The following is a 13983-nucleotide window of genomic DNA, read 5'->3' on the forward strand; positions in this document are numbered from 1 at the left end:
ACTTCCAGACTGGGCAATAAATGTCCCAGACCTGGAAGGACACCGTCTCCAATCGGGTGAAGGGCAATTTTGCCCCGAAACTCATTAGTATGAGTCGTCATGTCAATCATTCTTTTATATTGGGACTGTCTTGAGATGGTTGCCATAGGCAAGATTGGACCAGAATTTACTGTAAAAAAAATAATGGTGAGATTAATGGTGCTCACCGTTATTTATGCACAAATCGCACAACAACTTCAGATGGGTAGATAATCCGGACGTTACAGTCAGAGATGGACCGTTCCTCAATAAGCTGCGCAAAAACAGCAACTCGCTGTCTGGCCCTCCCCCATCCCCCATTCAAATGTGTTGAACTGCGTGAATTTCCTGCACTGGCACACTAGATACGGACTAAACTCGCCACGGAAAGTTATGGCTTGGTCATTTCAGTCTCAGTACCGTTTATAACAACGTGATATGTGTCAATTACAGCCAGTCAACCTCTCTGGCTCGGAAAATTAACTTTTAAAAGTGTGGAGTCTTATTCAATAAGATTTTACTTGCTGGAGATTTTAAAAAAATTATTACATTTTTTCTCCCTCTCTCTTCATCCCATCTTTCTTTCCTCTCTCTTTATTTATCTTGCTGTACCTGATTTGATATTGAATTCACCCGCTCTAATTTTCACTTCCTGGTTCAGACTGTTCATTTCGCAATTCTTCAATCTGATTGGTTAAGGAGACACACAGTTGCCGATTGGTTAAGGAGACACACAGTTGCCAATTGGTTAAGGAGACACACAGTTGCCGATTGGTTAAGGAGACACACAGTTGCCGATTGGTTAAGGAGACACACAGTTGCTGATTGATTAAGGAGACTCACAGTTGCTTGGCTTGTTCTCACAGAGCTGTTCTCCATGTGGATCCCCTACAGTACCATCCAGGGCAAAAGGTGTCCTTACCCATTTCATTTCTAACAAACGGCGCCCGGTTACAGTAAGTTCCGGCCCATCATGTTTCCTCCTTCTCAGTGTAGCCAATAAATGAGTCCTAGTGTTTTTTATAATCATCCCTCCATCTGGAATAGAGGTCTGGATCGCACAGCCCATTGCTGCTGCACAGACAGAATGCAAGCAACTTGATTACCCAGTCAGCCTCCCCTTCTTAGCACAATTCCCCCATTGCCCCGGTGAAGGTCAGTGAGAAGATCACGGGGGGAAAACACATATGGTATGTGTATGCAGAGCTATGTGGAAAGATTAGAGGAGCTGGCGCAGGCACGATGGGCTGAATGGCCGCCTTCCATGCTGTACGTTTCTATGGCAATGCAAAACAATAAATGCTGGATAATGCACAAGAAGGCCGTCAGTACCTGAGAGAGAAAAACACATCTTGGGCCGAACCTTTCGTCAGAACATAAGGGGCCAACCCTGAAACGGTGACTTATCTTTCTTATTCTCAGAGCTGACTGCCCTGTTTAAAAATTTCCAGCCTTTTCTGTTTTTATTGGGGTTTTCAGCATTTGCGGTTTAGATTTCCATCTGTTATTCAACTGGTTTCAGATCCTATCTGGTTACATTTATGCACTGCGCATTCCTCCTCCTCAGTGTTGAACCATGACATCCTCCACTGTAACACAAACATCCTCCGGACCTCAAAATCGTAGCACTGCCTCCCCCGCCCCCCCTCAGTCTGTCTGCCTCTCTCCCCACTCCGCCCCCCCCTCCATCCCCTCTGGTTTGTCATTCCCCCACATTTGTCTGCCCCCTTCCCATGTCCGTTACCCCACGCCCCCTCCCTAGGTCTCCCCCCTGACCCCCCCCCCCCACCCCATTTCCTCTGTTGGGGAAGTGGATATCTGGGATTCTCTCCCCCAAAAGGCTGTGGTTGTTTGGGGCAATTTGGTACCTTCAAGTCTGAATTTTAGATTTTTGTTCAGAAAGGTTATCAAGGGATTCAGAGCTAAGGTGGGAAATGGAGTTGAGATTTCGATCAGCCATTACCTAATAGAATGGTGGAGCGGGCTCGAGGGGCTGAATGGGCTCCTCCTGTTCCTGTTGCCCGATTGAATTACCACACGCTCGCTTAGCACATCAGGTGTGAGGGGTAACATTTTTCAGATGGGGCAGATAGACGAGGAATAAAGCTGCCAATTTTCCATGCGTTGCAACTATGGCCCGAAAATTGCTGTCGTGGGCTTCCCACGGCCAGGCTCCTCCGACTGAAATGTTTTTCCCGAAAGTACCTGGTGGTCCCGGAGTATCGTATACAAGTAGAGCATCCAGAAACCTCGGGACTGAGGCCGTTCCGGATTTCGCAACGTCTTTCCGACGTCCCGAATCCGGAAATGCCTGGGCCGAGATAAGAGGGGGGGCGGAGCGGTGGGGCGGCGGATCAGGATTTCGGAACATTTTACAGATTCTGGAAGACCCCGCCACGCATCGGCTGGGTGTCTGGATTCCGGAACATTCTGAATTTCGGAACTCCGGGTTTCGGACGCTCAACCTGTACTTGCGGACCGAGGCCTAGATGCGCAGCGCACGCTGGGCCTACACATCCCAGGAACGTAAGCGCAACCTGGGATCACATGGGCCTGGACCACCAATCAACATCGAGTATTCACATTGATAATGGTGAGCTGTTTGTACGGGCTCCCATTACTATCGATAGGAAAACCCTCCAAAACACAGAAACGCAGCACAATAAATAAAAATACACCTCACATATTTAAAATTAATTGAAATTGAATTTAAGTAAATGTTTTAGAAAAAAAATATTTGTTTGAATTTTTTTAATTATGTTTTAATACGGTTACCTTAATGGACAGGGTTTTAATATTAAAAATTAGTGATAACATTTAATGTTTCTTTGTTTTAAAACTCTTATGCTAGTAAAAGTAAGCTGCACTCCTGCTTTTACCAGGCACAAGAGTTTGAAGGACACTCACTGGGCAAGAGTTGGGAAATAGCCCAATCTCCGCCCCATGGATGTCCTTCCTGCGGGGATGTGTTGGATCTGTCAAAAGAAATTTTGACAGATTGCAAAAGCCGGTTCTTGGTGCATGCACATGGCGCCCCGAGGCCTTGCTGGGTCCGCATACATCGTACATACCCGGAGAGTACCGCAACTTCCGGCCCATTGACGACACTTCAAAAAGCATTTTATTGGTTGTAAAGTGCTACGGGACGTTTTGAGGTAATTAAAGGCACTGTATAAAGGCAAGATCTTTATTTTCTGCCCTTCAGCCAGCCCCTCTGATACCCCAACCTGGAACAGCATCATCTTGACGCTGCTCTCAAACAGGCGAGAACTTTCATTACCACCAACGTGAGTCGCCTTTTCAAGTATACATCGGGATCTTTAAATTCCATTCTCCCATCTTGTACCACTGTCCTGGTGAACTGATGTGAAATTGGCATTCTATGTACTAGCTGACTGCAGGGTTCTCCATTTCAGCAGTCCTGGTTCACACCTTACCTGAACTGTGGTTTGGAGTTCACTGACTTACTTCCTATTAGTGGCTATTTGAGTTCCCTTTTGACAGGGATTCTTTTCAGATATTACTGCCTGTGTTGCACACTAGTTGTGTGGTGTAAAGGAGACACCATTACCAGTCTTGGCATACCTGTTTGGATTACATTTTGAAATCCAGGGTCAGCACTGGCTCTCGCATCTGAGTCAGATGTTCGTGGGTACAAGTCCCACTGCAGAGGGTTGAGCATGTAATCGAGACTGGCATTCCAGTGCCACACTGAGCGAGTGCTATATTGTCGGAGGTGCCGTCTTTCGGAGCTGGGGCTGTATTTACCCCCTCGGGATGTAAAGGCTCCTGTGGCAATATTCAGAAAAAGGGCAGGGGAATTCTCCTTGTGTCACAGACAACAATTATCTCTCAACCGACATTATTAATAAAACAGATTATCTGGTCAATACCTCATTGCCGTTTGTGGGAGCTTGCTGTGCGTTCCCTTCATTACAACAGTGACTACACTTCAAACGCTAATGCAATGGCTGTGAAGTGCTGTGGAACATACTGAGATTATGAAAGATGCTGTATAAACGCAAAATTTGTTTGTCGGTAGCATCAATGCAACATCCTTCTTCGTCGGCAGTCCCCGGAGTCGAGGGTGACTTGCTTCCACACTAACATGAGTTCTCAGGTGACTGATGAGACCAATGCAGGATCTACAGTCTCTGTCACGGTGGGGCAGGTGGTGGTTGGAGGGACGAGTGGGTGGGGGGCTTGGGTTGTCGTGCGGTCCTTCCGCTGTTTGTACTTGGCTTCCGCGTGCTCCCGGCGAAGAGACTCGAAGTGGCCGGCGCCTTCTCGGATGCTTCTCCTCCATACTTGGGCCAGAGATTTCCAAGAGTCGGTGGAGATGTTACATTTTTTTCAAGGAGGCTTTGAGGGTGTCCTTGACGCATTTTCTCTGCCCTCCTGGGGCTCGCCTGCCGTGACGTAGCTCGGAGTAGAGCGCTTGTTTTGCGAGACTTGTATCGGACATGCGGACAATGTGACCCGTTCAATGGAGCTGATCAAGCGTGGTCAGTGCTTCGATGCTGGGGATGTTGGTCTGAGAGAGAATGCTGACGGTGTGCCTTTCCTGCCAATGGATTTGCAGGATTTTGCAGAGGCAGTGTTGGTGGTACCTCTCCAGTGCTTTGAGGTGCCTACTGTACATGGTCCATTTCTCTGAAGCACATAGGAGGGCGGGTATCATTACTGCGCTGTAGACTATGAGCTTGGTGCCAGGTTTGAAATCCTAGTCTACAAACACTCTTTTCCTCAGACATACATAAGCACACCTAAATATGCACAAATCGTCTTATATTATGGCATGTTCCTGTATATACTTATTCTTCAATCCAAGTATAATCATTCTGTTGCCTTGCTTTGGTCCTCCCCGTCATATTGTTGGGAGCTGAGAGTTTACCATTCGCGCATTTCCACTGTGTGGTTTATTTAAATAGGCCGAAGTTCAAACTTTGCTTGAGCTGAAATTTGCCATTCTGGTTTGGTGTTATTTGCAGCTCAGTGAACAGTGCAATAATCATGTGCGGCTCCTCCAGGTGTGGCTGCTCTGCTCCATCAGGCAGTGTAAATATGCAAAGTGTGGAGTTTGTTGTTTCTAGGTGGGGCACTGCCTCTGAACCTTTACATGGCGGGTGGCCTGATAGTGTGCTGTTTAAGGAACTTCAAGACCAAAAACCACCAATGGGGAACTCGTCGGTGCAGCGGGTTAGACGCTGGCCTTTCGCTTCTGACACCGATGATCAAGTACATCCCACATGCTGCTGGCTGGCAGATTCCCGTGTGAACCATATGTGGGCAGTGCCCGCCCTGCTCCTAGTGGGCATGGGCCAACAGCACACAACTGCCCTTAATTTGGCACGTGTTGGCCAGGTGGTGTGGGGAATGGAAAGGGGTGCTCTTGTGAGGGGGGGCATGGAGGTTGAAACTGAGGCACATTGCTGGGTCATGGTAGAGGGAGCTTTAGTGCGCCTGACTCTGCTATTCCTTACTTGGGAGCGCTTGATAAATATGGTGCCCAATTCAAACCCAAGAAATGGTTCTAGAGCTTCCTATCTTTACAGCAGTTCTCAACATTAATAGTAGTATTAAGCAGTCCCTCGTATCGAGGATGACTTGCTTCCACACCAAAAAGAGATGAGTTCACAGGTGTTTCAGTGAAGGACCTGACAATCTAGGTCCCAAACTACATACTAAAGGGTGGAAGATGCCTGTGCATGGATTCTTTTAACATGGGGTGGCCGTTAATACACAGTGGGTGACGGACTTTCTAGTTGCAAGTAGCCCAGTTTAACTACACTGAGTAAGCTTCAATTTTTTTTTTAAATAACCAAAACTGTTCATAATCATTTTTCTTTTAAGGTTCAATGCATCCATTTAGCAATGATCCCCATCAGCCCATCTTTGTGTTCACGGCCTGCGATATCTGTGCCCACTGTGAGGGAGCGGAGCTTCTCTCCTGTATCGAGTCAGGAAATCTCCGGGGTTACATTTATTTTTTAGATAAGTGACTCTAACTAAACGGGGCAAATGTGTTTTTAAAGTTGGCTTCAGGTAGCTGTATCTTTAAGATTTTGTCTTCCAAAACCGCCTATTTCCACCTCCCTAACATCGCCCGTCTCCGCCCCTGCCTCAGCTCATCCGCTGCTGAAACCCTCATCCATTATTACATCTATACTCAACTATTTCAACTCACTCCTGGCTGGCATCCCATTTTCCACCCTCTGTAAAATTAGACTCATCCCAAAACTCACATGTCATAACTCGCACCAAGTCCCGCTCGCCCATCACCCCTATGCTCACTGACCTACATTGGCTCCCAGTCCGGCAACACCTCAATTTTAAAATTCTCATCCTTGTTTTCAAATCCCTCCATGGCCTCGCCCCTCCCTATCTCTAATCTCCTCCAGCCCCACAACCCTCTGAGATGTCTGTGTTTCTCTAATTCTGCCCTCTTGAGCCTTCCTGATTTGAATCGCTCATTACTTGTTGGTCCTGTAGCACACTAGGCCATTTATAGTGCGCAGTTTCAGGTCATCAAAGATGCCGTCTGCTTGTACAACCTGCCTTTTTGGCTGTGAAGACAAATCAAGACTTAGGAAGAGCCCAAATGAAGAGTGATGGAAGTGTATGTCCACTGCAGATGTTATAGGGCACTAGGACCATGGGGAGTGGATGGTGACAGCCATCTGGGTTCCAATTAGGTGGTCACAAGTATCCCAGATTAAGCAAACTATGGAGGCGGTTTTATATAAAGCAAGTATTTCAGATCAGGGGTGGAGAGACATGGGTTCCATCGATGTGTGGCAAGTTTGGAACAAGTGTATTTTTGTTTGGTGAATCTAACAATAAACGTGCGCAGGAGCAGTGAATGGCCTTCGGTCGAATGGATTGCTTTCGAGAAAACAATGGGACGAGACAAAAACTGCTGGCTATCCTGGGATATGTGGCACCTGATCACCAAGCACCTCCTCTCAACAAAGGTTTCAGTGACCCATCGTCCAAACACCCTTGTAACTGAAGCTTTGAAACCTAGTTTGATTTAGGCTGACACTCCAGTGTAGTACTGAGGGAGGTGCTGTCTTTCGGATGAGACGTTAAACCGAGGATCCATCTGGCCTCTCAGGTGGACATAAAAGAGTCCATGGCTCTATTTGAAGAAGAGCAGGGGAGTTCACTCCGGTATCCTGTGACAACATTTATCCCTCAACCAACATCACTGAAACAGATTATCTGCCCGTTGTAAAATTGCTGTTTGTGGGAGCTTGCTGTGCGCAAATTGGCTGCCGCATTTCCTACATTACAACAGTGACTACACTCCAAAATTACTTCATTGGCTGTAAAACGCTTTGGGATGTCCTGAGGTCTTGAAAGGCGCTATAGAAACACATGCCTTTCATTTTTTAGTTTATTGAATATTAAAAAATGTAACCATACCACCCTCAAAATGAAAACACAACATTGACCTTGAAATCCCAGCCTCCTGGGTCCGTGCGGAGTGTGTACGGACCCGGGAATGCATTGGAAAAGCCGATTTCCGATGCGCATGCGCTGAAAACCGTTTTTTCTGATCTGTCAAGTTTCTGGCTTGACAGATGTCGCACATATCGTGAGCGAGGACATGTGCACGGGCAAGTTTGTGGTATTTACTCATGCGCGGCAGATGTCCTCACAACTCTTGCACCTGATAAAAGCAGGCGTATAGCCTACTGTTACAGGCATAAGAGTTTTAAAACACGCAAAACATTGTAAAATAGCATTTTTAAAAACAAATGTTATTGTTATAAAACCCTCTCCACTCTGGTAAGTTTATTTTAAACCATTATTAAAAAAAACATTTTAAAAAATCTGAAAAATATGTCTTTATTTTATATACATAAATAATTTTAATTGAAATTAATAAAAATATGTTGTGCATTTTTTCTATCTTTTATTATTGTATATTAGTGTTTTGGGGCTGTTTCTCATTCATAATAATGGGAACTCCAACTTAGAGTTCCTAATTATTATGAATGAGAATATACTGCACCTGATTGGCTGCCCAGAGCCATGTGACTGCAACTCCAGGCCTGCGCACGTCCCGACGTGCACGCGCTGCGACACGCAGTCAGGAGAGGCCTCCAGACTGGGAACGCGCATGGCCGCAGCAGCTTCAGGTTGATGCGCTTCTTTTTTCTATAATCCATTCGAACGCCCGCAGAAAGGAGAAACCGGGATTTCTGGGCCAACATATTTAGTTACAGCTGAACACAATCAAAGGTTTACATCATTGGTTTGGTTCTGTTGGAATATTCCAGCTGCTATATTCCAAGATTGAATATTTAATAATCTGTGTTCTCTGCAGGACGTCCTTGTGGAGTTGTTGGAGAATTGTGCAGACGGGCTCTGGAATGCAGAGCGTTATGAGTTGATGGCAGTGATTTACAAGTTCATCATTCCTATCTATGAGAAGCGGAGGGAATTTGAGGTATGTGCCTGCTATCCAGTTTGAAGCTGAACCTAGAGCTTCCTGCTCGTGTACAACACTGTCAGTGACTTGCATTTATTGCCTAACTACTGGCAACTGGGGCAGCAAAATCATTTTGTTTGTTAAGTGCAAGTGGATTGGTAAGGGTCATATGGTGCAAGAGTCAAATATAATTCCTTCCCCCCCGCCCCCCCCCCCAGGGGATCCAGAGAAATACAAGCTCTTCCCCGCCCCGCACCCCCTACCCCAGGAGATCCAGGGAAATATAGGCCCCTCTTCCCAGAAGTTTTCCTGAGAAATATAGACCCATCCTCCCCTTAGAGGCCCAGCCAAATATAGGCCCCTCCCCCCAGGAGATCCAGAGAAGTATAGGGCTGGATTTTTGGACATCCGCCGCCCCTGTTAGCGCCCCGAAGGGACAGCAATGGCGGCAGTAAGCACTTCCGGGTGGGCGGCCAACTTCCAGCGTCCTGCGACACCAGCTCGATATTTGGATCGCGCCCGACCCGTAGCGCCCCCTGCTGGAACCACCTGTGGAAGCGGGGGTCCGAGCTGTAGTGGCCGCAGTGAGGGAAGGAATGTCGACCTCGGGTAAGTGTGATTGGTTTTTATTTTAGATTTATGCTGTGCTGGTGTGAGTTATTTATTGGAATGTTTTTGTTGCTTTTTTTTTCCCCCGAGGACTCTCTTAGTGTGCACTGAGGCCGGCTCTTTAGCTCGGGATTTTCACTGGCTCAGGTGGCCTAGCACCCTAAAAGAGGGGTGGAACGCATCCCTTAGCACCCCACCCTACACTCTGGGGCCAGTTGCTGAATTTTGCGGCGGCAGAGGCAAACCTTTTCCCCGTGCAATATTTAGCGCTCTGCCTGGATTAACGCCGCAGCCAAATTTCCTCCCCATATTTCTCTGGATCCCCTGGGGGGAGGGGCCTAAATTTCTCTGGATCCCCTGGGGGGGAGGGGCCTATATTTCTCTGGATCCCCTGGGGGGGAGGGGCCTATATTTCTCTGGATCCCCTGGGGGGAGGGGCCTATATTTCTCTGGATCCCCTGGGGGGGAGGGGCCTATATTTCTCTGGATCCCCCTAGGGGGAGGGGCCTATATTTCTCTGGATCCCCTGGGGGGGGGGGGGGAAAGGGCCTAAATTTCCCCCCAGGGGATCCAGGGAAATATAGGCCCCTCCCCCAGGGCCCTGTGCAATTATGGACGCCCCCATAAATTTATCATAGAAATAGCCATTTGAGCTGTTGGATTGAATTATTTTAGCATTTAAAAAGATTGTCGGAGGGGTTTAGGCAGACATTGGCTGGAATTTTTCCCCTTAACAAAAGGGTGCCTTTAGAGCATGGCAGCCTCTCCAGTTTCCCGCCTGCCTCCAACCCCACCTCTCTGGGGAAAATTGCAGGCATTTAATGGATGTTTTAATGGATCAGGGCGGTGTTCTCATCCTTTTACACAATATTTTGTTTGGCTCTGTGCCAATAATCTGTGGCTTACCTCCGTGCCACATGCATCCAGTTTTTCGTGCAAACTTGTTCATAAATTCTTTTCTCTATGTATTTCAGAAACTTGCTTTGATATATAGCACACTGAATGAAGCTTATAAAAAAATAATTCTGGTCCTTCACACGGGGCGAAGACTGCTGGGAACTTTTTTCCGAGTTGCTTTTTATGGTCAGGTGAGTGAAATGATGCAAGATGCACATTTAACGGGATTTCAGCCAATTGTGGCATCTTGCGTGGCCTCAGGATTTCCCCAAACGCTTTACAGCGAATTAAGTACTTTTGAAATGTGATCACTGTTGTAATCGAAGAAATACAGCAACCAATTTGCACATAGCAACGTCCCACAAAGAGCAATGTAATTATGACCAGATAATCTGTCTTAGCGATGTTGGTTGAGGGATAAATATTGGCCCAGGACACCGGGGAAAATTTTCCTGCTCTTCTTCAAAATATCGCCACGGGATCTTTAACATCCACTTTTTGGCATAGAAACAAGTCATCCTCGATACGAGGGACTGCCTATGATGATCATGAACATCCACCTGAGAGGGAAGATGGGACCTTGATTTAACATCATCTCTGAAAGACGGCACCTCAGCAATGCACTGGGAGTGTCAGCCGAGATTTATGTGCTCGAGTCTTTGGAATGAGACTTGAACCCACAGCCTTGTGACTCAGAGGCGAGTCTGCTACCCATTGAGCCATAGCTGATACTGCAAGTAAATATCTCGCATGTAGAGCACCCACAAAAAAGAACGAAATGCCTGATCTGGACCGGGTATTCTCTGCTTCCTTGCTTGCTTATGTTGGCACGCCTGTGGATTCCGCTTTCTGTAATAATAGGTAGAAATGTGAGCACCACTGTGTAATGCTAAATATTCACTTATCATCATCATCATCATCATCATAGGCAGTCCCTCGGAGTCCTTAGGTGGCTGAACAGTCCAATACGAGAGCCACAGACTCTGTCACAGGTGGGGCAGATAGTCGTTGAGGGAAACATAGAAACATAGAAAATAGGTGCAGGAGTAGGCCATTCGGCCCTTCTAGCCTGCACCGCCATTCAATGAGTTCATGGCTGAACATTCAACTTCAGTACCCCATTCCTGCTTTCTCGCCATACCCCTTGATCCCCCTAGTAGTAAGGACCTCATCTAACTCCTTTTTGAATATATTTAGTGAATTGGCCTCAACAACTTTCTGTGGTAGAGAATTCCACAGGTTCACCACTCTCTGGGTGAAGAAGTTCCTCCGCATCTCGGTCCTAAATGGCTTACCCCTTATCCTTAGACTGTGACCTCTGGTTCTGGACTTCCCCAACATTGGGAACATTCTTCCTGCATCTAACCTGTCTAACCCCGTCAGAATTTTAAATATTTCTATGAGGTCCCCTCTGATTCTTCTGAACTCCAGTGAATACAAGCCCAGTTGATCCAGTCTTTCTTGATAGATCAGTCCCGCCATCCCGGGAATCAGTCTGGTGAACCTTCGCTGCACTCCCTCAATAGCAAGAATGTCCTTCCTCAGGTTAGGAGACCAAAACTGTACACAATACTCCAGGTGTGGCCTCACCAATGCCCTGTACAACTGTAGCAATACCTCCCTGCCCCTGTACTCAAATCCCCTTGCTATGAAGGCCAACATGCCATTTGCTTTCTTAACCGCCTGCTGCACCTGCATGCCAACCTTCAATGACTGATGTACCATGACACCCAGGTCTCTTTGCACCTCCCCTTTTCCTAATCTGTCACCATTCAGATAATAGTCTGTCTCTCTGTTTTTACCATCAAAGTGGATAACCTCACATTTATCCACATTATACTTCATCTGCCATGCATTTGCCCACTCACCTAACCTATCCAAGTCGCTCTGCAGCCTCACAGCATCCTCCTCGCAGCTCACACTGCCACCCAACTTAGTGTCATCCGCAAATTTGGAGATACTACATTTAATCCCCTCATCTAAATCATTAATGTACAGTGTAAACAGCTGGGGCCCCAGCACAGAACCTTGCGGTACCCCACTAGTCACTGCCTGCCATTCTGAAAAGTACTCATTTACTCCTACTCTTTGCTTCCTGTCTGACAACCAGTTCTCAATCCATGTCAGTACACTACCACCAATCCGATGTGCTCTAACTTTGCACATCAATCTCTTGTGTGGGACCTTGTCGAACGCCTTCTGAAAGTCCAAATATACCACATCAACTGGTTCTCCCTTATCCACTCTACTGGAAACATCCTCAAAAAATTCCAGAAGATTTGTCAAGCATGATTTCCCTTTCACAAATCCATGCTGACTTGGACCTATCATGTCACCTCTTTCCAAATGCACTGCTATGACATCCTTAATAATTGATTCCATCATTTTACCCACTACCGATGTCAGGCTGACCGGTCTATAATTCCCTGTTTTCTCTCTCCCTCCTTTTTTAAAAAGTGGGGTTACATTGGCTACCCTCCACTCCATAGGAACTGATCCAGAGTCGATGGAATGTTGGAAAATGACTGTCAACGCATCCACTATTTCCAAGGCCACCTCCTTAAGTACTCTGGGATGCAGTCTATCAGGCCCTGGGGATTTATCGGCCTTCAATCCCATCAATTTCCCCAACACAATTTCCCGGCTAATAAGGATTTCCCTCAGTTCCTCCTCCTTACTAGACCCCCCGACCCCTTTTATAACCGGAAGGTTGTTCGTGTCCTCCTTCGTGAATACCGAACCAAAGTACTTGTTCAATTGGTCCGCCATTTATTTGTTCCCCGTTATGACTTCCCCTGATTCTGACTGCAGCGGACCTACGTTTGTCTTTACTAACCTTTTTCTCTTTACATATCTATAGAAACTTTTGCAATCCGTCTTAATGTTCCCTGCAAGCTTCTTCTCATACTCCATTTTCCCTGCCCTAATCAAACCCTTTGTCCTCCTCTGCTGAGTTCTAAATTTCTCCCAGTCCCCAGGTTTGCTGCTATTTCTGGCCAATTTGTATGCCACTTCCTTGGCTTTAATACTATCCCTGATTTCCCTTGATAGCCACGGTTGAGCCACCTTCCCTTTTTTATTTTTATGCCAGACAGGAATGTACAATTGTTGTAGTTCATCCATGCGGTCTCTAAATGTCTGCCATTGCCCATCCACAGTCAACCCCTTAAGTATCATTCGCCAATCCATCCCAGCCAATTCACGCCTCATACCTTCAAAGTTAGCCTTCTTTAAGTTCTGGACCATGGTCTCTGAATTAACTGTTTCATTCTCCATCCCAATGCAGAATTCCACCATATTATGGTCACTCTTCCCCAAGGGGCCTCGCACAACGAGATTGCTAATTAATCCTCTCTCATTACATAACACCCAGTCTAAGATGGCCTCCCCCCTAGTTGGTTCCTCGACATATTGGTCTAAAAAACCATCCCTTATGCACTCCAGAAAATCCTCCTCCACCGTATTGCTTCCAGTTTGGTTAGCCCAATCTATGTGCATATTAAAGTCACCCATTATAACTGCTGCACCTTTATTGCACGCACCCCTAATTTCATGTTTGATGCCCTCCCCAACATCACTACTACTGTTTGGAGGTCTGTACACAACTCCCACTAACGTTTTTTGCCCTTTGGTGTTCTGCAGCTCTACCCATATAGATTCCACATCATCCAAGCTAATGTCCTTCCTAACTATTGCCTTAATCTCCTCCTTAACCAGCAATGCTACCCCACCTCCTTTTCCTTTTATTCTATCCTTCCTGAATGTTGAATACCCCTGGATGTTGAGTTCCCAGCCCTGATCATCCTGGAGCCACGTCTCCGTAATCCCAATCACATCATATTTGTTAACATCTATTTGCACAGTTAATTCATCCACCTTATTGCGGATACTCCTTGCATTAAGACACAAAGCCTTTAGGCTTGTTTTTTTAACACCCTCTGTCCTTTTAGAATTTTGCTGTACAATGGCCCTTTTTGTTCTTTGCCTTGGGTTTCTCTGCCCTCCACTTTTCCTCATCT

The 13983-nt window shown here is 46.6% G+C and overlaps 1 protein-coding gene across 1 annotated transcript in view; it reads left to right on the top strand.

Moving 5' to 3' along the window:
- The window catches only part of LOC139265766 (dedicator of cytokinesis protein 11-like), a 304412-nt gene that overhangs the window by 250913 nt on the left and 39516 nt on the right, over positions 1-13983 (top strand). Inside the window, exons 46-47 of the mRNA XM_070883138.1 lie at positions 8354-8476; positions 10042-10155. Coding sequence (XP_070739239.1) covers positions 8354-8476; positions 10042-10155 — 237 coding nt within the window. The remainder of the gene's footprint in view (positions 1-8353; positions 8477-10041; positions 10156-13983) is intronic.

The sequence above is a fragment of the Pristiophorus japonicus genome, chromosome 6, assembly GCF_044704955.1.
Source record: "Pristiophorus japonicus isolate sPriJap1 chromosome 6, sPriJap1.hap1, whole genome shotgun sequence".
NCBI classification, from domain to species: domain Eukaryota; kingdom Metazoa; phylum Chordata; class Chondrichthyes; family Pristiophoridae; genus Pristiophorus; species Pristiophorus japonicus.